This window comes from Drosophila erecta, unplaced genomic scaffold (genome assembly GCF_003286155.1).
Source record: "Drosophila erecta strain 14021-0224.00,06,07 unplaced genomic scaffold, DereRS2 tig00000126-arrow-pilon, whole genome shotgun sequence".
In the NCBI taxonomy this organism is placed as follows: Eukaryota; Metazoa; Arthropoda; class Insecta; order Diptera; family Drosophilidae; genus Drosophila; species Drosophila erecta.
The window spans coordinates 1,033,871-1,061,498 of NW_020825209.1; the positions used below are offsets into that span (position 1 = coordinate 1,033,871).

At 43.2% G+C, this 27,628-nt stretch overlaps 1 protein-coding gene across 10 annotated transcripts in view; it reads left to right on the top strand.

Moving 5' to 3' along the window:
• LOC6555519 (protein kinase shaggy) overlaps nucleotides 1–27,628 on the top strand; it is a 45,288-nt gene that overhangs the window by 13,877 nt on the left and 3,783 nt on the right. For 7 of the 10 annotated variants that reach the window (XM_026982164.1, XM_026982162.1, XM_026982166.1 and 4 more), the window contains 7 exons: nucleotides 21,622–21,812; nucleotides 21,876–21,959; nucleotides 22,839–22,949; nucleotides 23,010–23,247; nucleotides 23,315–23,508; nucleotides 24,556–24,745; nucleotides 24,830–25,264. In XM_026982164.1, the coding sequence (XP_026837965.1) occupies nucleotides 21,622–21,812; nucleotides 21,876–21,959; nucleotides 22,839–22,949; nucleotides 23,010–23,247; nucleotides 23,315–23,508; nucleotides 24,556–24,745; nucleotides 24,830–25,264 (1,443 nt within the window). Of the gene's footprint in view, nucleotides 1–11,539; nucleotides 13,920–21,621; nucleotides 21,813–21,875; nucleotides 21,960–22,838; nucleotides 22,950–23,009; nucleotides 23,248–23,314; nucleotides 23,509–24,555; nucleotides 24,746–24,829; nucleotides 25,265–26,448; nucleotides 27,038–27,628 lie in introns of those variants that run through there. The other 3 variants (XM_015153338.2, XM_026982161.1, XM_001982641.3) reach the window with 3 other exon arrangements.

Sequence of the window (27,628 nt, forward strand, 5' to 3'; positions counted from 1 at the left end):
GGCAAAACGAAGCGGCGTCGTCTTCAAACCAGTTTCACTCTATCGTTGTTGCTGTTATTGTTCCAGCGTACACCGGAAAAATAATGCAATCAATAGATCTTTCATAGATCCGCAACTTTTGGGCACCATTTCATATAGTTTAATAACATAACACATTTTGTGAGTTGGGGAATAAATGGAGAATATGAAACAGAAATCTGTGTTCCCCATGAGCGTTTTATGTGGTGGCAAGTGTATTCCCTGACTAATGGTTGCTTTAATTATCAGCATAGCATAATTGTTCTCTGTGTAGTTCAGCGGCTGCTGCGTCTCAGCGATAATTGGTGCGGTGGCTGGCTCCCTCTTCCCCTCAAAACTCCCATCTACCATCTACCGTTCCGTCGATCAGTATTTGCTTTTATGGGCACAAGTTCTTCATTGAGTGGTCATAGCATTTGGATCGTCGGTGGTGGCGGGGGGTGAGACGCTGCGCGGTACGTGCATGCAATTCCTTATGGGCGACAATGTTGAAATGTGCGCCCGTTTGAAGGAAAACACCGGTGATCAAACTGTTAGCTTTCAAATACTGATTGGCTATTTTATTGATATACTCAATGTTATGTAGAATTTCATGCGACCAGAGTTTCTGGCCACATTCTTATGGGATTTCTAAGTGCGTGGTGCTGAAAGTTCCATTGTTTCTCGGATAGTGAAACGGTGAATAGGGAAATCCTCATCAATGGTCTTCCAGACCATTTTCCAGCGCAGTGGAAAAGTATAGATAGTACGTGCCTATTGGTGTGACCGCTGGTGTTCATGGTGGCTTGGGCCAAAAGTGAATTATTCATGTTGTTGCTGCTGTCGCTCTGCCAGTGGAAAATTCCCAAAAAAAATTCGCATGAACTGCGCCGGCTGCTCCTCCACCCCTCCACTGCCCCTTCGCTCCTCCTCCTCCTGCCACTCGTTCTTCTTCTTTGAGTGCCCCCCAAAGGCAAAAAGTCGGAGTCGAAGTTACTTGGTGTGTGTGTGTGTGTTAGTTGTTGTTGCTGCGTTTTGCACACTCATTCGCCTCGGGTTTTTTATTTTCTTTTCATTTATTTTCTTTTCTTTATCATGTCTTTAGCATTTTTTCTTTTTATAAAAATAGCACAGACGAAGAAATATTTGCACACACACACCACGCACACACACGTGTGTTGTAGCATTTGCTAATTTTCTTCGTTTGTTTCGCTTGGCGTTTTTTGTTTGTTGATTCGACTATTGCTTCCCCACCACCACCCCCCTCCAAACCCCTACCGTGTTCACCCCACTCTACTAATTTTGTGATATTTAAAGCCAGCAATTTGTATCTTTAGTTGATCACTTTTCTCTGTTAAACCCGACTTTCTCACCCTCTTTTTGGAAGCTCTTTCTCCTCCCCCCAAACCCCCTAGCCCCACCCCCTCGCCTTAAATGTGTCAATGGTTCAAGGCGGACGAATGAATAATCAAAGAAGAATTAACACGGAGCTTTTCACATTGAAAAGCTTCTGAATTGGAGCTTTGCTTTCGTCAGACTTTTTTCGGGGGCCAAAACTGCATGACGTGCCGCCGCAAAATCAACAAACATATTATTGTATCGCACTTTGTGTATAAATACTTCCACACTTGTTTCCATTCACATACCTTTTTTTTTTGAACAATTTGGCTTGCCAAATCTTAGAAAATGGTTTTTCTAACGAATTTCGTACGTCAAAGGGGGCTTGTTTGTATCCAAATTCTTGGCCGATTCTGTCGTATCCACTTTCAGTCCAATTTCACTGAGCTTCTTCTGAACTCGATCTTTATGGTCTGCATCTTAGAAACCGAATCGATCTCGTTTAATGTGGCTGGCAGTGCCCCTAACTTGATACTTTGATTTCCCCCCATATGTATCTGTATCTCAGATATCTCACTTGATGTGCAGGCAGTTGACTTTGTTTTTACTGCAGCCACGCGTTCCTCGTCGAACTGATCCTCTTATAAATATTTGCACGTCTCGATTAACATTTCAGCTTGTTGTTTTTGTATTTATGGCATATTGACGCTTACGATGACGCGCTTAAAACGAGCAAAAGTCGAAATTATATGGCTTGGCCCCCCCGCCGATTTCCCACGCCCATTTTTGGAGGTGTATCGTTGGTGCTTTGGCATTTTTGGTAACCAGAAATGTTGTCGCCACTGCAAATACGAACAAAATATACATAATAAAAGGCGTAAACCGGTGCAACCTTACTGAAAAGTTGTAAAGGCGAATAGATTGCGTTTCATACAGCACTTCCGGTCATAAAATATGCATTTCCACATGTAATGAACTAAGCTATTGCTTCATAAATTTAAAGCATGACATACTTTGATTGTAAGTTTCGTTTTTAAACAAGAACATTGTTTCCTTTTCTGTTCTTAGACGAATTAATTGTAATTAATCAAATGTTTTTAATGCTATGCGCACTGAAATTTGTTAATAAATACGCATACATGGGCAAAAACGAACCTACTGACGTTGTCGCATTCTTGTTATCGATCAATTAACATTTTTCACGTCGATTTGCAATAAAGTAATTCGTACAATAATAATGATAAGGCAGGACAGTATCGGTAAGGGGAAGGAATTTGAGTAAAAATAAACTTAACGATGATATGCCAGTAAACAATGTGGGTTGTTCAAGAAGCCACACTCAATGCGACAAACTTGGGTTATAAAAAAAGTTCGTCAACAGTTTTTACAGCACGCGCTGTTCCATTCCGGTTTGTTCCATTCGAAAATTGCCTATACGCTCAATTAATTAACTTATTTTTTATTGCACACAATTCCATTAAATAAGTGCTTCTCCGTTGATTGGATTGTTGGGATTGTGTGTGGAGCATACAAATATATTTGGGCATGTGGCCACCATCATGTTGGTACTAAAATTTTACCTAATAGCTGGGAATATGTTCATTGTTTTTTATATCTTCAGGACTTTCTCTTCCTGTATGACGCGTCGGTTGATCAGTCAGAACTGTCATCAGGTTTAGATAGTTTCGATGGAATTGATTGACGGCAAGTGACAAGTGGAAACTAATCTTTAAATTGAGTTCTAAGTGGAAAAATTGTCAATTAAGGGGAGGGGTTTGCTTTGCTTTATTGTGCCCGTTTTTGCGGAAACTCGGATAGCGGCAGCACGAAAAGTGCAATTAATTTATGCGAGAATGTGGAAATGGCGGAAAAGCATTCGCCTTTGTGACGCACCCGCTCCTCCTCACATTTATTTGTTTGGCGCAGGTGAATGGAAAACGGTCTATACTTATACGGCTATGACTTCAGTTCAGTGTAGATATATTGTGTAGTGTACTTTTATCGCCTCGAATGCGCTTTTAACCTTTGCGGTTTTGATTTGGCTTTGGCCATTTGCTGTTCTTTTGTTGGTGGGCCTTTTGTGGCGAGGCCAGTAAACCACATTGAAACCAGTTGTGTGGTGTTTGCAACTATGCCGCCCACCTGCCTCTTTCCCATCGTTCCCGCCCCTACAATTGGCAAGGCCGACTATCGACCGCTGGCCGAAGGCTGCTAAGAAAAAGCAAACAACGAACCGTTTAGAAAGTGACCAACAGTTAAAGTTAAAGCCTTAATTGATCTGATTTGTTGCGTTTATTTCTCGTTTCATTCAGCTGTTTCAGGTTAACGGTCGTGTCTGGCCTTGGCCGCGTTCTATTCCGTTGTGCTAACGCTACGATTGGAATTTTTCTAAAAACTGGACATTTGCCAACAGTTACGATTTAGATTTGTATTTTGTTGAACTTAATTGGTTTCGTTGTGGTTATCACCTCTGTGTTCCATTTTACCGTTTCAGTCTAGAGCCCACTTGGCCTTGACTCTTCGTGCTCCATTCCATTCCCAATTCGTTTCGCTTGTTCCACTTAACACATTGCCAGGCGTCAATTAATTGATCAACAGAGGTAACGTTTCGCATCCAAAAATAGACACCAAATATTATCACTTGCCTTTTGTCTATTTTTAATGCAAATTTTGTGGGCAGATAAAATGAGGAGGTAGGTTGGGAATGGGGAGAAAAGGACGTTTAATCAGCGGCGCGTGGCGTCTAACGAAATTATCGCATGACCAACTAAATCGGCTATCCACCAGCCCCACCAATACCCTCCTTGTCCACCGATTACACTGAGATTTTTCGCCGCTCGCCAAAACTTTCCAGTCTGCTGCACAACAATGTGAAACGGAACACGAAACGTTCCTCTTCTTGATTCACATATATGTCCATATATCTATATACATATTAACAGTGACATACATATCTACATATTTTCTGCGTTTCGTTGCGAATCTTTTGGCGCAATTAGCGTGCACAATTAGCACATCTCTAGTACTCATAGCGCCGTCCTTTTCCAGCTCGCTTGCGTGCAAATTTAATTAGCGGTCCATGCCGGACCAGAAAGAGATGGCAAGAAGGGAAGTACTGGATGAATTATTGGATGGAAATTTAATGGCTTCGAGGTGAAGTCTTTTGTCCACAACTTCCAATTATCGATTAAAAAGAAAGACACACAAATTTTCCACTGTATCGATCTCTGCAATTAGCACTTTGTTATTTATGCGCCGAATTCATTTTCCGCCTTGCAAAATAAACATACAGTATTGAAACGAGCACTTAGCGTGGATCTATCAATAATCCGCTTATCGCTTATCACGTGCTTCCCCAAACGCCCCCGAGTGTCTATTTGAGATGGCGTTTGTAATTCGCAGTAGATTTCGACCGGACTTTTGTCGGCCCACCGGTGGCGTCTGGTCTGAACCGAATCTTCGGATCTTCCGGTGCACTAGTACTTGTACGAAAAGTGGGTCTTGCTGTTGGACTGTCTGTCTGGGGGGAAATCTTATCGCACGCATGTGGAGTTGGTCTCGCCTGCCGTCTGGTATCATCGAGTGTTGTCTGCGCCAGATGCAGATACAATGTAACCCATACAGAACACACATACATGGGTTACAAATTACTTGAGTTGAATCTTGGTAAAGTATATCTACACCCAAAATAGTTTTAATGTTCTTCTCTAGCCTATTACTGCGTTTAAGAGATGCACTTTTCACGCACTTTCTTCAATGAAAAGTACCAATTCCTGTCGAATTGTGATCTTTTTCTTACTATCAGGCATTTCTGGCAGCTGAGACCAACGAACAGAGTACCTTGCATAGGAAAGGGGCCCAATTGGAGTTCACACTTTTAGGAAATCATGAAACCTTACGGCATAAACGTACATAGTTTATGAAGGCGGTGTGTCGGCGAACTTAGTAAGGGGTTATGTGGCTAGCTTCTGTGCTTTCGATTTTAAACAAAATTGCGGGGAAGTACAATGAAAATGAAACATAAAGAGAAACAGAAACAAAGGCGAAAACAACAACAACACAAAGGCGTTTCAAGTAACAGGGGAAACAGCGAGAAAGAAGCAGAAACTTCAACATACGCCTGACGTAAATGCTGCCACGCATTGCGTCATTGTGGGACTCAAGTGGGAGTGAGAGGGGCGAGACTGTGCGAGTGAGATGGCTGCATGCCTGAGAGAGAGAGAGAGCAGCTCTCATGCGAGCATTTGTCGGCTTTTTCTGCTCATTAATGATTCGATTTTTGTTTTATATTTTGTGGCTTTGTGTGTGCGCCTTTGTTGATGACACATGGTTCATTTATTCAACGAGGGGGGGGAGGTTAGCTAAAAAAAATAAAAACAATAAAGAGAAGAGAGGTTGTCTATAAATAAGCCAACATTTTGGTAAACTTTACGTGGTGCAAGCGCTTTTCTCTGTGATAAATTGTGCGTAATTTTTGTGGTGAAAATTTAGGAAAAATATAAATTTCGTAATGACCTGAATTTTCGAGTTCACTATCTTTAACGATTGTTTATTAAATTGGCTGATGCAATTCATTGATGGCTTGCGTACAACTTTGCCATTCTGTTGTTTTGTGATTTTAACACAAAAAAGTTATTTTAAAAGTTATGTTATTTTTTGTTGTGGGTTTTACTTGATTAATAGCTAAGGGTTTTTAAAAATCTGGGTTGAAGGCAGTTCGCTGGCTTACTTTTGTACATATTTTTTCTTCTTTGTTTTGTTTCTCAGATTTCTTGGCTCGAGTTTTTTTTTGCATTTGGGGGACAACCCAGGTACTTGGAACTCCGCATTTAGTCAGCGCTCGATTAAATTGTCTTGGTTTTTTCCTTGGTTTTGAATGGGTAAAAATGGTTTGTGACTAAGCCAATGCCAATTTAAGTGGCTTTAACCCATTGGGGCCGTTTGAAGTAGAGCTTTTTTTGTCACAGTGTTAAGAGTGAGTCGACTCACTGTGTTTTTGTTTATATGCAAAATGTGTTGCGTTTTATTTTTACAAGCGCAGTCGTCGTGACTTTCCCATAAATTCCAAAAAAATAAACAAAAATATTTTGTAATTTCTTATCAATGTGGAAAATGCTTCTGCGTTGCCTTGTTGTTTATTTGTTTACATTAAGCAACCGAACGTTGTTGTTGTTTGTCATGTAATTATGATAATCAAGTGCAGTAAAAACGAAAACAAAGGACTTGGCAACACGAAGGGGTTTTTCGAGGGGGTTTTGGGGATTCATACATATATGTTGTGAGGTTTTTAGAGTGGATTGTCGCTTATCATCGCAAGTTAATCTCCTCTCCCAGTTCGTATACACAATCCATGTACTTATATATGTTCTATATGCATACTTAAATGCGACGGAGCCATATAGATAGGCGATACACGATCCGAGGTGCTTCAATATAACCCCCACTCTCTCTTCCCCGTTCCCAACTAACAGGGAAAAGTACTTAGCACACACACACACATGGCCAAAGTTCACATTCGGCTAAGCGTTTTATATTATTTTTGATTAATTAGGCAATTTGCTAGAACCGTTGTTGTTGTTACTTTTTATTTGCTGATAAGATTGGGCCATGAATTGCGACTTGCACGTGCGGTTTTGGCACAAGTTGAGTCCGTCGTCCCTCCTGTTGCCTCTCACCAGCAGCAAATCCACTCCAGAATCGCTTCTTTGCTTTGGCGACAACTTGACATTCAGTCCGCTGGTTTTTTGTTGGTCGTATTGAGTGCACGGTCTTCAGGACTGAAAGTGAATTTCAAGTAGCAGTGGGATCTTAAGTTGGAGGAGTGACACGGATTGCGTTATTATTCGATTGGTCATACATACATAGTTTCATGGAATGGTGGCTCGCTGGAACTGGTTGGCAGTTCAGCAACATAATATTCTTAGAACTTGTATACACATACTATATACCCAGTAAGCGATACTATATTATAGCTCTTTATAGGTTCTTTGTAAGTAGTGCTCTCGTTTGTGTTTTCTCGCCTTGGGTTATATTTGTGTTTCCATTGTTTGGCCCTTATCTCTTGCTGCAACTATTGATTTTCAGCTGAAATAACTAAACAATTGATAATGCGTTTGCTTTTAATGTATAGCATACATATATTTAATGTCAGCGCTTTGAACTCGGAGCGAATAACGTTGTTCTGCAAGTTTCTTCGTTACCACGTTATCACTTTGTTGTCATATAAGTGGGTTAAATAATTATCATATAATTGCCGTTCTAATGATACGAGCAAACGCATACGCCGATGCCTAATCAACCAATATTGATTGTTTTCATTATACATGCATTTATTTACATATAAAGTGGATGATTTCTGAATATATATTATATATATATTTACATGTTTTCTATTATTACCACAAATTATCGCATTTCGAGACGGCAGTTTGGACGTTGAGCTCGCCTGTTGTTTCGGTTTCTACCAGTTTTTGGTTGTTCTTGCTGCCATTTGTACTAGATGGGTAAGGTGTGGGTGGTAATTGGTAATTGGGTGGCGGTTGCCTCCAGTGTTTGGACATTCACTAATCGCGTGTTGGCTTTGCCACCTCTTCCCCTCCTCCTCGTATTCGTATTTCTCCCCATCACCTCTCCTTTGTGCTGTTCACTTCCTTTTCCTTCAATTTTCCAGAGCTTGCTCTACTCGACTTTTTGTCTTTGGCTTTTTACCATTTCGTTGACGGCTTTGTGTTTTGGTGGCTTTGTGCGCCATAATTTTCCTTGTGCATGAAATGACCCATTGTCTTTTCTTTGTCGTTTTTCCCATGCAAACAGCTAGTATCAATTTATAAGGGTTTTCTCTAGAAGCATAATAAAGTAATTTTTTTGGCCTGAAATTTGTACCAATATGATGGAAGAAGATTTGTAATTTTGGGAAAAAATGGTGAACTCAATTTCCGCTTGCAACCAGTTTAAGTTTGTTTATCGTTATCGCTGTAATCGGCGTTCGTCGCCATTGCTATCGAAGTCATATGCCTTTAAGATGTTAATCGACGGTCGGTGTGATGCGATGTGCAGTAGTCTGTCATGGGTTAATTGCCTGGTCAGCTCTAATTATTGATTGCCGACTCGGTCATTAGCAGCTGGCGAAGGAAGTCAACGATAGCGATAGCCATGTCCAAGCTTTTTACCATACATATACATATGTATATATGTATACGCACATATGTGCGTATGTATGAATATTTTCGTATTTTTGCGTAGGGCGGGCTTTTGTTTATCAGCCTCCCACTTTCAGTTAGTTGGTTCTTTGTTGACTGTTGGTATTCCTCGAGTCTTTGGCAAATATGTAGATGCGCAGAATTTCCCGTGGCGCTTTGCTCTTCAATTCGCCTTATTTAATGATATTCTCGACTTATTTCTCACCCAAATGAAATGCAAATGTTTTGCTGTTTGCTATTTTCTTTTCACCCATTTCATCGTTTGTTCTATTTTATGCTGTTCTATGCGCTCGTTGTTGAAACTTTCACTTTCGCGCGGTTGTCGAGGTGGCCAACAGATGGCGCTGCCGTGCAAGCAACAGGCGTTGATGAAACAGTGGAATTGGAACGCATTCGATGTATTTTTGGGTTTCCTTTTTTTTTTTTTTTCCTTTTTGCTAATTATTTGTTGCTTATTTGTATTTCACTTTCGATTTCGAATGCCGCGTCTATAGTTATTTTTAGATTTTTTCGATTCAGTTTGATAGCCTAGACCTCAAAAAAGGGGCACGGTACGCGAATGGTAAAACATGTTTGGCTTTGACATTTTTCCTGCATTCGGAATCAATATTTTTACCAGCCGGTATAAATAGCCTGTACGAGCATGTCTTGGGGCAATTACCACTGTTAATAATACCAACCACGTCAAATGCCAGAGCGCACTATCGACATGCAAGTTCAAGACCAAGTAAACAAGAACCACCACAGCCGCTTGGCTCACAGGCCTCTCAGCCTTTCTCTGTGAAAACCCCACTACTTAAGGCCCGAGCCAACTCATTTGCTATTTAAATGGAAGTTGACTCGAAGCTGGAACCCACCGGCACGTGTCTAATATCGATTGAAATGGGAAATAAGCAGTATTGTCCTGTGGTGCATTTTAAACGTGGTACTCGGAAGTCAGTTCTAATTTGTTGCATTTTTCTCGAAAGCCGATTTCAATCTATTAATATATCCCTTTCATAAAAACTATACTGCCTACAGCGGAAACTTGTTTGTACGTAACGTGACGTACAATTAACATAATAATTCCCAGGTGTCCCATAGAAAAACTATCAATTTGTTGTTATTTATTACACTGAATTATATCCAGAATGGCTAATAAGTGAATGTCCCTATACGGCCTAATAAGCCACCTTCACCTTCTGCTCAATCCCACAAGTGGTCATTCGATGGTGTACAGCAAGTAATAACTTGTATACATTATGTTTTTAAGGTTTGGGATTGGGGCTCTGCGACTTTTCTAAGCTCCAATGTCAAGTCAATAACATTAAAGCAAATGACGCAGTGGCAACCAGAATCGGTTGCTGTTAGTAGGGGTTGTTTCGTCTACGGGCGAAAGTGCAAGAGGTGAATGGGTTGACGGAAGAAAGTTCGTGAACGTGTGTGGCCTAACTAAGAGTATAGTCTGAATTATATGATATTTAACAAAGTTGAAATCGTTATTGCAATCAAGTTTTTTAAAGTTGAAGCTTCGAGCTCTTTTCTTGCATTAGACACAGGTTTTGAAACGAATCATAACCCAGGCGACATGATCCATTCAACACCCTGTACGAAGTAGATCACCCTGTAGGTAGCTTTATTCATCCCCCAAACTGCATCACCCCGTATGTAGCTTTGTTCATCCCCCAACTAGCAGGGTTTCGTGTTTCTGTTTCTTTATTATTATTTCCCCGTTTCTTGTTGTTTTTTGTGTGCCATGGCATGACCTAACCATTTAAGCCAACAAACTGACCTAAGCACCCTTCACTACTTCCCATACTGCCCACTTCCCCTTATTCTTCCCCCGGCTCCCGCCTATTGTTAGACACTTGCCATCGTCTGCAAAACCGCTTTCAACCTGAAACCAACCCGTTCGCCGTTTAGGGGGAATTGGATCTACGGACGGAGAATCCTGCAATAATTGTGTTGCCTCCTTGATGGGGCTTGTCTTTGGTCTATTGCGCACTGTGTGTTGACCATTGCTGATTTTTTTTTGTTTTATGTTTACATTCTATACACCTTGTGTAGTAGTATTCTTTGCAAACGAGTCAATCTCATTTAAATACGACTTGCGGACTCTCCCCTTATCCGCAGTAATGCGGCGATGTTCCTTATCCTCGAAACACCTTTAACTTTATTGAACTATTATTCAGAGTCCACATCTATAGATGGAATGATACGACACCAATTGTCATGTATACATTTTTTTCCCTCAATTTTCTATAAATTCTTCGCATTCAACTAAAATACATTCTAAAATTTCCGTCTTTAATAATGTTGTTTGTTGCAGTGCGGTTTTTAGCTCATATTTGCAGATGCCGTTAAGCTGTTGCTTAATTTATAATTCATTCTTGTTTGATTTAACACCTCCGCACTTTAGGTCTCTTGATAAGTATGTGCAGTCGTAAATTAATGGGCCCGGCAACAAAAACAAAAACCTACCCACCCATAGGCACGTTAATATACATATAAGTAAATAAAAAAAATAAACGCTGTTTTATTGTTGTTGTTTCTTTTTTGGGCTTTTAGTGTAGTATTTTGAATGCTGATAAATGGCGGTTTAAAGTAGTGATAAGATAAAGGCTTTACGGCGGCAAGAGGAATAAAGGAAGAAGAAGCTTGATGCCAGAAGCTTATCATTTTCGTTTGGTGCCATCTCTTACACGCCCCCAGAGATGCATCTGTGTTCCATTCCACAGCGTTCCGCACCTCTGCAGGTGTTTCGCTGTCAAACGTTGTATATTTGAGCGATGAAAGTTTGCTCGCCATCTCGCTCTGAATCTGAATTCGTTGCCCCGCTCATTGTTCTGTCCTCTCCCCCTTTCTCTTTCTCTCGGTGCGTTGTGTTCCATTGCCACTCGTTCCGCCTTCCATCACATACATAGATATGTGTATGTGTGTTGGCGTGCGTCAGCGATAATAATTTGGAATTTGAGTTGTCGTTTACGCTCTGTTTCGCTCTTTCTCTTTCTCTCTGCGTTTCTGTTTCTCGGTTTCGTTTGAGCTTCTCGAGTTCTCAGTTCATTCGCGACCTTAAAGGCGGCCGCACATGTTGCACGCTAAGAAAAACGGATCAGACCAGACCAGAACAAATAAATAAATATAACCCAAATAGACAGTAAAATATTGAAAATCACAAAGATCTCCCATTGCTGTTCATTTTTTTTTTGTTTGGTATTTTTGTTTTTCGTGTGAGTGTGTTTAAATTTGAATGCTTTTTGTTTGGCTTTCCTCCTATAGTTTTTACGGTTTTAACAAATCGCACTGCTGGTCTAAATTTAGTCAGAAAGTTAAAATAGAACAAATTGGTTTTTGAAAATGCAGCAAAAACAGCAACAGTTCGTGTAACGAAATCGAAAACAACCACTAATTTGTTTAACCGATTTGAAAAATATTAGGCAATGTGACTGTGAAGCGCCAACAAAAATATAAGAAACTAAACTAAAATCAACGAGTGATTTAAAGTATCCATACAAATCCTGAAAAACTGTGCCGCTTAAGACGCTTGATAAGTTTTTTAAAACCGAAAAGGAAATACTCTAAACGCCTAGAGTATTTAACAGACCATTAAAAACCTGATGGCAACAACAACAACCACGCAGGCAGCAGGAGCTGCACCAGCTCTCAATTTATTGCCCGCCAGCAATAATAACACAAATAATACACTGAACAACAATAATAATCATAACCACAATAATAATAACACTAGTAACAGTAATAATAACAACAACGTGATAAGCCAGCCGATTAAAATACCGCTGACCGAGCGCTTCTCATCGCAAACATCGACGGGTTCGGCGGACAGCGGTGTAATTGTTTCCAGTGCATCGCAGCAGCAACTGCAATTGCCGCCACCACGCAGTAGCAGTGGCTCACTGAGCCTGCCCCAGGCGCCACCTGGCGGCAAGCGGCGGCAGAAGCAGCAGCGCCAGCAATTGCTGCTCAGCCAGGACAGCGGCATTGAAAATAATGGTGTCACCACCACCCGTCAATCGAAAGCCAAAGCCAAGGACATCCAGGGCGTGGGAAAAGCCAGTCACAATGCCACAAGCTCCAAGGAGTGCGGCGCCCAGTCGAACAGCAGCAGCGAGAGCCTGGGCAGCAACTGCTCCGAGGCCCAGGAACAGCAGAGAGTAAGGGCCTCCTCCGCCCTGGAGCTGAGCAGCAGCGTGGACACACCCGTGATTGTGGGCGGCGCGGTGGGCAGTGGGCAGGGCAACAGCATCTTGCGCAGCCGCATTAAGTACAAGAGTACGAACAGCACCGGAACCCAGGGATTCGATGTCGAGGATCGCATCGATGAGGTGGATATCTGTGATGATGACGTCGACTGCGATGATCGTGGATCGGAGATCGAGGAGGGGGAGGAGGAGGACGAGGAGGACGACGGCGTCAATGTGGACGACGATGTCGAGGAGGCCGACAACCAGTCGGACAATCAGTCGGGTATTATAATCAACCTCAAGAGCAAGACCGAACAAGCGGAGGAGGCGGCCAACGACGACGTGATGGATGCCAAGCCGAAAAATCGACTTCTGCCACCGGATCAGGCGGAACTGACAGTGGCGGCGGCCATTGCCCGTCGACGGGATGCCAAGAGCCTGGCCACCGACGGTCACATATATTTCCCGCTGCTCAAGATCAGCGAGGATCCGCACATTGATTCGAAGCTGATCAATCGCAAGGATGGCCTCCAGGACACCATGTATTATTTGGACGAGTTCGGCAGTCCCAAATTGCGGGAGAAGTTCGCCCGCAAGCAGAAGCAACTGCTAGCCAAGCAGCAGAAGCAGTTGATGAAACGGGAGAGAAGGAGCGAGGAGCAGCGCAAGAAGCGAAACACCACCGTGGCATCCAATTTGGCGGCCAGCGGAGCAATGGTGGACGACACCAAAGATGATTACAAACAACAAGCACACTGTGATACTAGCTCTAGGAGCAAACATAACTCGGTACCCCCCAATCCCTCCAATCCATCCAATCCCCCCAGCCACCACCAACAGAATCACAACCACCATCCCGTTGTGGATGTGGAAGAGGATGTCCATGTGGCTGCCACCAGCGATGTGGACAGTGGTGCCGTCAAGATGCGCCGCCACAGCCACGACAACCACTACGACCGAATCCCCCGGAGCAATGCTACCACCATCACCACCCGCCCTGAAATCGATCATCAGACGCAGAACATCGAGGATGTGGAGCAAGGAGCCGAGCCCCGAATCGATGGCGAAGCGGATGTGGATCTGGATGCGGATGCTGATGCGGACAGCGATGGGAGTGGCGAGAATGTTAAGACTGCCAAATTGGCCAGAACACAGTCCTGCGTCAGTTGGACCAAAGTGGTGCAAAAGTTCAAGAATATACTAGGTAAAATATGCCTTAAACTTAAACATAAACTTCAACTTTAACTTCAACTTTAACTTAAACTAAAACTTAGACTTAAAATCAAACTCAAACTCGAAGTTAGACTTAAGATTTGACTTAAACTTAGACTTGGATCTAAACTTAAACTGAAGTGGAAGCTAAGTAAGATAGTCATTAGTATAGACTATGGGTTATAGACTTCAAAGCTCCGCAGACTTTGTTCTTTGATAATAGAGATTTTCCTCAACGGATAGAGATACTTTTTCGGAGCTCTCTAGCGGGCTTTTCCCGTACAAGCAAATATCAAAAAGGGGAGAGGCCGTCTTATCAATTGTTTTAAACTGTGATTTCTAAAATCTTTCATTTCCTTTCTTCTATTTGTAGGTAAGTGTTGATTGAATGGAAACACAAATTCCCCATAACTCCTGAGGGTTATCGTATCGGGTGAGATTGTTCTATGTACACACACATATATGCACACATAGATAAGTATTTTTATATGGAGATACGTTTATGGGTACGGAAAATTTTTCGTAGATTTAATGTAAAGTGATAAAGTTCTGGGCTGCTATTCTCTTTAGTCAATGCATGAAATGATGCATAATAATACTAAATCGTTTCATGACACATATTTTTCTTGTGAACTTTTGTGGCATTTTTTTCCGCTAGGGAAGTTGGGTCAATAACCCAGTGAGTACATTTCTCCATTTTTCCAGTTTTCCGATAGCTTTGTCAAGCCCTTTGCTCTGCTGAGATAAACGAGGGGATATACGCCTATATGGATTCTCATTCTGCCCTTTATTGCCATGCATACATTCTTCATATATAATATGTAAAATGTGATCTTGGCTTTATTGTGGAAAGCAGTCGACAGGCGGCCGATAAGCCGCCGAAGCGGAATATTCTCGCCCAGTTCTACAACAGGCCATTTCTCAGTTGTTGCATTTGTCGTTGATAAGAAAATCCGACGATGGGCGGCTGGGCGAGGAGGAGGCACAAGGACGGGGACGGGGTGAGTGGCGTCAGCTCTGATTTACGCCAGCTGATGTTGATTTCTTCGCCTACTCACTTACACAGTATACTTTATGACTGGCAAACTTCGGATTAAGTGTATATTATATACTATTATCCCGTGCTCTACAATAGTAGAAAAACTGTATAAGTGCGCACAAAGTGACCGACAAGTTTTCGGCATGGATTATGGATAATATAACTTTTCCAACGAATTTCCAGCGCGATCCAGTTAGCACCTTGTGCCATTCGATAGGATACCATTTACCATTTACAGCTCGTTGTTTCAAGCTCCCACTGCCAAGTGGCCCATTTGGGTATGCGATAAACTGGTTGTCAGTTGCATCATTCTGTGGAATCTTGGCCCGTGCGCTTAGCGATGCGTTAACACTGCGGTGCGAAAAGTGGCAATCCCTTTGCTGCGATTGCATCGTTTGGCATGGAAGGCACTGTGTCACAGCGTGCTCGTATCGTCATCAGCTCGGTATCATCACCATATCATCAACGGTCACCAAGTCGTCGTCTCGTTTCCCATCCGGCAAGTCGTGGAAGTGATTTGCAGCTTTCGCAGATGCTGACTGATAAGAGGAAGGTTGACAGACCTCATTGGCCATGGTGGATGTGGTGGATATGGTGGATATGGTGGGTACACAGGCAGAAATTCCCCAGCAGTGCTGGCTGTACTTGCAGAGGTTAGAGGTTAGTTAAGCTAAGGCAGCCTGTGCATGATGATCGGAGATCAGCAGTAAAGAGATCAAGAAGCACGCGGCTATATTGCTTACAGCGCTGATTATATATAGCGCATATGTATGTATATATATGCACATATATACCCCGGTATACCCTGGTAGGATGGAAAGATGCTAGGAATTGGGAATTCGGGAGCAGAGATTACGGCGCGTTAGCTGTTGATGGTTTTTTTCTTTTTGTTAGCGCTCGACAATCACGCGCTCGTTTCATAAAACGGATGACAGAGCAAAAAAACTTTTCCAAAAATATCAAAGCCCAACAACATGCATATATTTTGAGCAGCTTGTGAAATGTATTTATACTTATATGCCAGCTAAGACGACGAGTATGTACAAGTTTGAATACATTTCGTATTTTGGTGAACCAAATCTGTGACCAAACGGAGGCGTGTCTCTCTGTATTTTCTGTTTCTGTTTTAAATTTTTTTATTTGTTCGTATTTTGCATAGCCGCCGCCGCCCTCTCACCTCATTTCCTTTCTACCCTGCCCTGCCTCACTTTCGATTTGGACTTTTGAATGGAAAAATATGTTGTTGTTACTCAGTAGTAGCAGGCTAGTACTATTTGCTACTCAGATTATGATTATTGATTGGGTTGGAAGTAGAAGGCATCCGTGCAACCTGTTGCTGAGCTCATGAGCTTTTCATATTTTCAGGGAATGCGACTCAAGTTCTGGTTGTTTTTAAGCTAGGGAGTTCTGCATAGATGCAGATGCAGATGCAGTTTCGTTGTTCGTTCCATATTGAAACTGATTAGGAATGGACAATACTGCAATTTGTGTATTTGTACTGAGGGCGATGCCAACAACTGATTAGTGTTGCTATTTTCGTCAGTTACAGCGATGGAAATGTTTCATTTAGCATTTGCCCAGCTGTTTTCCATTGCCGCCGATTCGCGCCTGCTTTTATTTTAATTTGCTTTTATTTTATTTTATGTTATGTCAACTCGAATTCAATACTTGTTTGATCAGCTGCAAAAAGAGCATGCTCAATAGGTTCTAGATACCAGATACCCTACCCAGATACTAGATACTAGATACAAGATACTAGTAGTTCTCTTTAGAATGCACCACACGACTTATTGATTTCTCTTCGTCCAAATGGCTTCTTCTCCCGCCACCGACTTTGTATATTTGCATTTTTCTGGGCACTTTGAGGTCTTCTAACGATTGGTTAGTTGATGGGCGGTATTTGGGCTTCACATGGATGGATACGAATGCGAAGAGTGGTGCCCGATTTTATTTGTGGCATTCAAAAGTATGCAATGGAAAGTTCTACTTATGCAGCAGAGGCGATGCGATTAAAAGAGACCCGTTGGGGATAATGATGCAGGTGACAGTAGGTGGTGGTTTCATTTCTATAAGTTTGCCAAATGCTGCAGATTGTTGGGGCATCTCGTGATCTCCGCCCGCGTGGTGTCGTCATCTGGCCATCCCTCTTCCTCCGCCACTCTCATCGATCTCCCCTCTCTGTTGCCCAAAAACCGTGATCGACAGATTGCTTTCCCAGCCAATAGAATAAAATAAAATCAATTCAATTAAATGAAGTCTATATGCAAACTACTATATACTGCATATGCATTAGCGCACAGCAAAAATGGCACTGATAGGGTATATTTTTTAATTGTCAGCAAAAGGCAAGGTGAAGATTGCGAATCACACATAGAAAACTACTCTAAAAACTGAGGTGTGGCTATACATACATTTACCCTTCAGACGTTCCAGGCTTGGCTGATCTGAAAAGGGCTCCATTATCCCTTAAAGTATGTGGGGAAATCCAAAGAACTAACGCTCCACAACCTTTAAATAACACAGGTTTCCATTGAATCCAAACGTTCAAGGGACGAGTATATAACTCAGTGGGCGTTTCTACTGGATAGGGGTGCCCAAATCGTGGGCGTGGTTCAACTAAACCTGAAGTTGAATTCGTTTTTGGCACGGAACCGTCGTGTTCAACTGTGGCGATGACTCCACACAGATACCTAATGATGGTGGGGTTGCAAAATGCGAGTTTTCGGGGTGTAGATCCCGATTATAGTTTGGTGAGCCCTTTCCATTTTCCATTTATTGCTCGCCCCACTTGCTACACCCTTTCCTCCCCCTCCCCTCTTCTACACACCAGCAACTTGCTACTGCGTCATGGCATTTTGCATGCCACCTCGCCGCCCACAACCGCCCACGCCCCCTTTTGCGGGTGAGTGGTGCCAAATGCTTGTATATCGATTAGTTTCCGTCGACGGTGGCGGCACAACAAATTGCCTTGCCACTCGAACAGCTCCAACTGTTCCACCATTTCGATATAGGTTTTCAATGTTTGCCTAGGCGAAGGTGTGTGTCTTTGTGTGTTCTTGCCTATTGATAATTTGATTGATTTGGTCGCGCAGGTCGCAGTCCTGTGGAAACTCAATTGATTAATGTGGGAATGGCGGCGGAGGAACTAAACAGCAGCGATTGACAATTGATGAATCGATCAAATCGATAAATGCACATGGTATATATATGTTCAATGCCGAAATCTATTCGACTAAATGATATAGCTCTTCATGTTTTTATGGATCCTTTCAATGCTTTCGAAGGCCATTTATTTCAATATCGATTGACCAAGCTTATGGCCCAATCAGGCAAATTGGTTTACAAGCAAGCACGCAAATATTTTTGTATTATCAATTGCCAAATTGCTGGTGTAGTGCAGCATTACTAAAGCTTTCTAACTTTGAACACATTTCGCATATGATCTTATCTCTCCTCTGTTGCAGATGCATTGAGAAACAATGTCAATGTTATTTGGGGGCTTTCATTTTCGTCGCATTTGTGATTCTAATTGATTCATTAAAATGAAATAAATTTGATTTGCACTTGCACTTGCACTTGCATGTGCTGCGTGTATCCTTTGATTGGTCTTCTCCGTCGTATACTCTTCGAATTCTTCTGGCGAATATTCGTTCTCCGCACTGCCTCTTTCTTCTCCGTCGCATTGAACTGTCAGTTGTCTGTCGTCGGAAGGGGCAGGGGCTATAAGGGGCGTGGCTGTCGCATGCTTGACCACGCTTGGCTGCCACTGTCTTTCTTCTGTCGACTGTCGTTCTGTCTTCTGGGTCTTCTGGGTCTTCTTCTTTGGCCTTATCGCAATTTTCCCTCAATTAAAATTTTCCCCCCAAAAACCGTAGCAAATTGTACGCGATAATTATGGGGAAAGATTAGTGTAGGCTTTTATGTTTTCAAGCGCGTTTTAAGCGATCGAAGAATTCGGTGGACCGCATTCGTGTGGATCGCATGTGGAACCAACCGATCGCCCTTCGTGTGCCATTAGAGTGGCAATCTCCTCTTCGGTCTCTGCGTCTCTCACAGCCGCCGTTCGTCGTGTTGTCCTCTGCCTGCTTCCACTTTTTGTCGCCAATTGTGCAGCGGTAGCTCGAGCGATCGGATCGTTGGATCGAAAGCGGAACGGAACGGATCGATCGGATCGGATAGTATCGGATCGGATAGTATCGGATCGGAGCAGCACTCCCCTATCTCCTTGTATTGCTCCTTAACGAAATAAGAAAAGAACATCCGAAAAATCGAAGATCGTACTATTTCGGTTTGCAATTTATTTATTTTTTCTTATTTTTTTTACTGTGATATTCGACTTTGTTGTTGTTGTTGTTTCGGTGGTGCCGCGTGTTTGCATTTTTGCTATTTGAAGATCGATCGATCGATCGATTGATCTGCACACAAAAGCGAACGAAACGTCAAGTGACCGAAAATAAAACTAGGCCAAAGCCTGCCACACCGCCGTACACAGAGAGAAATTGCATTTTCAGTTTGTATGGAGCGAAGCAATATTTGGCATCGATTTAAAGCCTATTTTTGCACTCGAAACTGGAAAGTTGGACACGTTAGGTTATCCATTTCAAAAGATACATTTTGTATCTGTGAAACAGTGCTCTTAAGTGTGAGCTTGCGTAATAAGTAGGAATTAAAGCAATTGCTTACTTATGTATATACACTTTGTATATTCTCCAAGATACACTGTAATAAATCAATCGGCCTGCTTCGAGAATTTTGTTGCATTGATATCGGTCTTGTTTATGCTTTCTGTGGCCAAAATAAGATTCACTTGTAAAAATTATATTCTGACCAAGAATGAGTTTCGAGAATAGGCTCTAATTTAGCTGACATTCCGCGCAAGCTTTGATTATATATATATTTGTTTTTTTTTTTTGCTGTGTAAGGCATCAGTGGTTCAGTAAACCAGCGGTGCCCAGTACTCCCCCGCTCAAGGTGGATAAGTCACAGGTGGTGCCCGTGGCGGTGCCGCGTGGTGTCCGCAAGGTGGTGCGAGTAGTTCGCAAGAAGAAGCTGCCACCAGGCAGTGGGTCAGTGAACGAGGCCAGTGAATCGGATGGTGCTGGCTCTGGCACCACCACCTCCGGCAGGCAGAACTCCATTGACGCCAGCAAACCGCCCGCCGCCAAGGTCGTCAAGAATAAAAGGGGCTCCATTGGCGGTGGTGGTGGTGGTGCAGCACCACCCATCCCATTGGCGAGCAAAAAAAAGAACAAGCGTCGATCCTCCAGCGAGGAAGAGGAGGAGGAGGCGAGCACCTGCAACGAAAGCCCCACCGAATCGGAGCCCGAATCATCCGGTTCGGGCAGCTCCTCCAGTGCTGGCAGCGAATCTGAGTCGGACAGCGAAACCACCAGCAGCAGTTCCTCCACCTCCGAGTCCTCCAATGCAGATCGCAAGTCGAAGGCCAATGGCAAGCACAAACCCCTTTCGGCAGCGGCCAAGGCGGCCCAATCCGCCTGCTCATCGTCCTTGGTAGTGGCCGCCGCTCTGAAGAAAAGCAAACCACCGAACCGGAGCGGCAGTGGTGCCAGCATCGCCAGTGCCGGCGGCGGAGGAGGAGGAAAGCAGTACAAGGACCCAAGTACAGAGAATAGGACCCAGACGAACATCCCCATATCCCCACATCCCCACAATGTGATCCACGCACAGAGACAACACACGAGTGGCATCCTTTGCCGATGGATTCAATGTAGATAGAAAGATATACATACATATATAGGTAGATAGTATTTCCAAGCCAGCAAGTACGAACCTCTAAAGTTGTGTGACCACCAAAATCGACAGTGATGCGAGGGGCAGTAGCAGCTGCCCCATCATCATCATCACCGTCGTCGTCGTGATCGTCATGATCGTCATGAGCATGGCATCGGCATCTTTGGCGCCAATGCCAAAATTAATTAGCAACGAAAATGCAAAAGGGTTCGCTCGCATATTGCAGGGAAAATCAGACTCAGCAGAACCATTATAGTTCTGTTCTTACGCACTTATTTTAGTCTATAATGCTTAATGTTTTCACAAACGATAGTAGAGATGAGATACAGGTGTGACATTATGAATTCAGACTTTCCATTTTCAAAAGAAATACACTGTCCACATCTATTTACCTCCGTTTCTTGAACTCCTAACTGCCAAATACTGCCTGCCCTGCCCCATCAATCCAAACTCTTCTACCTGTAGTTCCAAATCGCGCCTAGCGATACTTATCCTGATACTTATCTTTTCCGCTGTTTTGTGTTTCGAGATGATACCTGATCAGAGATGATGATTGATCCGATATCATCCTGACCGTATCGTATATTATCTTGTGTGATTCGTGTCTGATTTGTGTGCAGGCATGAAACAACTGATCGGCAAGCTGAACGACCTGTGGCCCGAGCACAGTGTTGCACTGTCCATTCCAAAGGAGGTCGATAGGAGCAAGGAGAAGCTGGAGGGCGCCTGGGAGACGACAGGTGTATAAACCATCTATATTTACTACATATATTGTGTATATATATATTGTGTGTGTGTGTGTGCCTAGGATAAGTTGGAATGCATACGATGAGGGAACCTCCGCCGCACACCCAAATACATTCATCTAACGAAATACATTTGCTTCTGCCCTGCCACCCCACAGGTCGCGATGGTTCTAAAATCACAACAGTTGTTGCAACACCCGGCCAAGGCACCGATCGCGTACAAGAGGTCTCCTATACAGACACAAAGGTCATCGGCAATGGCAGCTTCGGCGTCGTGTTCCAGGCAAAGCTGTGCGATACCGGCGAACTGGTGGCAATCAAAAAAGTTTTACAAGACAGACGATTTAAGGTGGGTGCGCATCAATTCTATGTGTTGGATCCAGACTAACGATGACATTGTTTCTTTCCACAGAATCGCGAATTGCAAATTATGCGCAAACTGGAGCATTGTAATATTGTGAAGCTTTTGTACTTTTTCTATTCGAGTGGTGAAAAGGTAAGAGAACTACGTGCCAAAGGTCACTATTGATCAAGTAGCACCCTTTTTTTTGGGGCGAGTTGGACTGCTGCAGTTGCCAGCATTGGTAATTACTTAGTACGTTTTCAGTTGCGAATCTACTATCAACCAAGTGGATATAAGATGAAGTGTGTGTATAAATAAGAGTTGCGCTTAGTTTTGAGCTAATTTATTGATGGTTAAACCGTACTAAGTATTTATTTTCAGCTGATCTGAGCTTGCGCTTAGCATTTACAGCTTTATGAGTTGCACAAATACCGAATTGAAACGAATCTCTTTCACTTGCATATTGAAACTGAAACTAAAACTGATACTGGTACTGAAACCGAACCCGAATCCGAATCCGAAAACGAAATCGAAATCGGTCACTAGCTGGCCGAGTTCCCCATCGATTTGGGCATATTCGCGAGTGTGCTGAAGCCCCAGGTATCCCAGATCTCAAAGTTATCAGTTCTCCAGCTCAGATCATTCAGCGACTTGCTCTCACTCGATCTTGATCTTTCTCTATCTCTCATAAACGAATCCGATACCAATCCTTGCTATGTATTAGAGAAACGTACAAAAGTGCAATACAACGTACAGAAGATCACACCGCATGGTACAAACTCCCGTGAACCAAATCCCGCTGCTATGCTAGTTTGCTAGATTCAGTTAAATGTCGCCGCTCCGACCGTACAACCCCGATCAAAATAAAACGCATGTTGACTGCTCGCAACTGCATCGGTCAGCTCCCCTCAAAACCCAGACTTCCATACGCATCCACATGGATCATAATACACCTGAACCTGAACCTGAAACTGAACCGCTCTGATATCGTTAACTAATCGTTTTTCGTTTGTTTTTCCCGCAAATTCGCAGCGTGATGAAGTATTTTTGAATTTAGTCCTCGAATATATACCAGAAACTGTATACAAAGTGGCTCGCCAATATGCCAAAACCAAGCAAACGATACCAATCAACTTTATTCGGGTGAGTCTGCTCCACGCCACGACTGCGAGCTCAGAACTAACTTCTCCTCTCCTTGGACAGCTCTACATGTATCAACTGTTCAGAAGTTTGGCCTACATCCACTCGCTGGGCATTTGCCATCGTGATATCAAGCCGCAGAACCTTCTGCTCGATCCGGAGACTGCTGTGCTGAAGCTCTGTGACTTTGGCAGCGCCAAACAACTGCTGCACGGCGAACCGAATGTGTCGTATATCTGCTCCCGGTATTACCGCGCCCCCGAGCTCATCTTTGGCGCCATCAATTATACAACAAAGATCGGTGAGTAACACTGTGCGCAATGGGAAATGCAATGCTAAATGTAATGAAATCGCCGCTGCATTTTTAGATGTGTGGAGTGCCGGTTGCGTTTTGGCCGAACTACTGCTGGGCCAGCCCATCTTCCCTGGGGACTCCGGTGTGGATCAGCTTGTCGAGGTCATCAAGGTCCTGGGCACACCGACAAGAGAACAGATACGCGAAATGAATCCAAACTACACGGAATTCAAGTTCCCCCAGATTAAGAGTCATCCATGGCAGAAAGTAAGTGGCTAGGTTTACCAGGACCCCGTTTAGATCGGTTATGATTTTCAATTTCCCTCGCGCTTTTCGCTCATGTGACCCCACTCCGCCCCTCTGCACTCTTCGCGGGGGAGTTCCCCTAGAACAGCATCAAAAAAAAAAAAAAAAAAAAAAAAAAAACACCTTGTTACTTTGCCACAAGTGTTTCTAACCGAAAATTGTGTGTACATACAAACTCGTTGCAGTCACTACTCGAACGCACCCAATTTCCAAACGCCCTAAACCAGAAACAACGATTGAGAGTAAGCCAAGAAACGAATTGAACACGTCGAAAACGGAAAACGAAAAATGTTAAGCAAAAGACCAAATTAAATATGCACAATGCCAATTGCAGCCACATTTGCTCCACAAATCATGCAGGGGATTAAATGCATTGAAATCTAGGTCATGTCATGACTACTCAAGTGATTGTGGGGCTTCCAAATATCCATTCTTGCCATACTTGAACTCCCAACTGATGAACTTGGTTTATCCAAAAGCTTTCTGGGTTTTCTAAGCTATTAACTGCAGTACCTTTCAATCAATACGCATTTCATGCTCAACTGCACAGGGATGGGTACAATTATATTCAGATTCCGCTTGAGAGGCAGTTCCATGGCTTTAAGTTTCATGCTCAGCTTTTCGCCAGCTCTCCCAGCTGTACAAAGAAGTTATACATACATTGGCTTAAGTGATTGATTTATTGGATTTGATTGGAGTTGAATTTAATTGATTGTTTTTGGTTTCTTGCCCTGCCTACTGCCGACGTTTGTTTGAAGAATGGTCGTTTTTGTTTCGCTTTTCATATGACTCAAGTCTACCAAGATGCAGTGTGATGTGAAATCCGAAACAGGACGATCAAGTCTGTAAATACGAACGCGCTTCCTCTGTGTTCTCGTTTGTGTCCTGTCCATTTCTACGATGATTGCCTCACCGCCCGCCCCTGTTGCTGAACTCCTTCCCAATCCCCCAAAGATGTCTGGTGATGAACACGCAATTTAACCCAATTTGATCTACTCCCGCTCACAGGTTTTCCGTATACGCACTCCTACAGAAGCTATCAACTTGGTGTCCCTGCTGCTCGAGTACACGCCCAGTGCCCGGATCACACCGCTCAAGGCCTGTGCACATCCGTTCTTCGATGAGCTGCGCATGGAGGGCAATCACACCTTGCCCAACGGTCGCGAGATGCCGCCGCTGTTCAACTTCACAGAGCATGGTGAGTGACCAGATCGGTTATCGGTTATGGGTTATCGGTTAGCCAACCAGTATGCACTCGCTAACACTTGCCTTCCACTCGCAGAGCTCTCAATACAGCCCAGCCTAGTGCCGCAGTTGTTGCCCAAGCATCTGCAGAACGCATCCGGACCTGGCGGCAATCGATCCTCGGCCGGCGGAGCAGCCTCCGCTGCGGCCAGCGGCTCCACCAGCGTCTCGTCAACGGGCAGTGGTGCATCGGCGGAAGGATCCGCCCAGTCACAGTCGCAGGGCACAGCAGCAGCCGCGGGATCCGGTTCGGGTGGAGCAACAGCTGGAACCGGCGGAGCGAGTGCCGGTGGACCCGGATCTGGCAACAATAGCAGCAGCGGCGGAGCATCCGGAGCGCCGTCCGCCGTGGCTTCCGGCGCCAATGTCGCCGTCGCTGGCGGTGGTGGTGGCGGAGCAGGTGCGGCGTCCGCAGCTGCCACAGCAGCTGGCGCTATAGGCGCGACTAACGCCGGCGGCGCCAATGTAACAGGTGAGTAAGCGGTTGGCCAAGCAGCTTCTCCCGCCTCTCGCCTCCTGCTCCTTTTCACCTCCAATCAATCCCCCAATCCCCACTTCCTCCACCGCTACTCATAGCATCAGTATCGTATCGTAACTTATTGTATTGTATCTTCAGTTCCTAACACGTGTGCCATATGACAGCTTCCGCTTTTTCGAATCAAAATCGATTTGAAAAGCAGTTGCCATATTTTACAATTACGATACGATACTGTGATCTTGGCAACCTGCTTGCTGTACACAATCCCTTCATACTACATTCATCGCCCGATCCTTAGATCTTGTCCACCTCCTGCTGAGCCCGCATTGCAAGTTGCCGTTGTTAGGGAAGCCCTTCCTGCGCAATGTGGCCAACATATGAAAAAGCCCCGCACCGTTCCTTGATCCATCCATCCATTCATCCATTCATCCATCAAGCACTTTCTAAACCCAAGCAAACCCGGGGAAAGATACGCATAGATCCAGTGACCCGTAGAAGAAAGCGTTCGATTTGTGGGTAAACAGTGGCAATCAAGAATCAAGAATTGAAACAAAAAAAATATCTGAAGGCTTCTAGAATCATCCCGCAGACTAGAGCGAAACAGACGTTCTCAAAAAAAAAAAAATTGTTATAGTTATCTTTTCAGTTAAATATAAATTAGTTATTTCCAAGTTACAACCAAATCGTTACTCAATTGAAAGTTTCAATGGGGTTTTGTGAATGCTTTTCCAAGTCGAAGCTCTCAAGTTAGAAAATCGGTCGTTGGTCAAAAGAAGTTGGTTTAAAGGAGTGGAGAACACGAGGTCGCACTAAAAATGTCTTTCCAAGGTTTGCTTACTATATCCATGCCCAGAAAATCCATTCCTGCATTGATATTACTTGCCCTATTTCGAATAAATCGGGATATATGTAATGATCGTGTCCGTGCTATCTATCGCTATGAACCGCTCGATTAACATTGGATTTCATTCGATTTCATTCGATTTCATTGGATTTCATTCGATTTCATTGGATTTCATTGGATTTCATTCGATTTCATTGGATTTCATTGCATTTTAATCAATTTCATTTGCTTTCGTTTGATTTCATTAAGCCATGTTTGTTTTGGTTTTGGTCATTAGACGGCTAAAGAGTTTTGATTTTAATTTGGTTTTCGTTTTCCTTTGTTTTATTTACAGATTCATAGGGGCAATAGTAACATACATACACACACTAATATATATATCCAAGCATATATATAGTAATAATTATATATATAACACCTACACCCACAACAACAAGAACAGCAATTATATATAATAGCTATAAACATGAACGGAGAAAGCAAATCCAGCAGCAGCAGCAAGCATAGAAACCACAGCAACCTATATACATATACACAACAATAATTAAATTAATTAATGCAATTGATGAAAAAAGCTGTAGCAGCAGCAGTAGCAGCAAACACAATATTAAAAACTACAAGAAACGAGAAAACAACAAGCAAAGGCAGAAAATATAACAAAAGAAACATTTTACTTAGGTAAAACACTAAATTTATTTTAAATCTAAAATAAACTTATAAGCATAATAATATAATACATGATAATGGTAAATAAACACACAATAATTATAATAGTAGAGCGAGCGCTGATCGATTGTCATTTTATCGCTGCCGGCGCGTGGCGATATATCTTTTAATTAATACTTTAAGTGTACCCCCTTCCTACCCCTCCGCCCACCCACTCTCTTCGTTAATTATTGTACCACCCAACCCCAAACCCCACCCCCACCCCCCTCTAATTTTTTGACGCCTGAAGATGAACGATGTATATGTATATTGAACAGAGTCACTGCATATTTTTTTTACACCACCTTGATTTAGTACGTTTAACTTATGATAACTGATGATAATCCAATGGAGGGCGAGTTTTGTGTTGCTAGAGCTTAGAACTAACTAACTAAGAGCTAACTAATAGCGAAATTAGACATTTCGCTCAGTTGAGTTTGCGTAGGTTAATCATGGCATGGTCTTGCAACGTGCAGCATGCAACACACTCACACACACACAACCTTAAAGAAAGCTGAAGAGAGCAGAAGAAAGCTGCGGAAGGCAGCAGAAGAGCTGAAGAGCAGAAGAGGAGAAGAGGAGGCGAAGATGAAGTTAAGTGAAGGAGAATGAGAATGAGAAACAAAGCAAAGCCCCGAGAGCATAATGTTAATGTTATGTTAAAACCTTAATTTAATGGAAATTATTAATGCAGAAGTGAACGATAGAGAAAACAAGAAAAGCAAAAAAACAAAGCAAAAATGCAAAAAATGCGAAACTGTTTAAACTATACCTATATAATATATATAATCATTATGACTATAAACTAT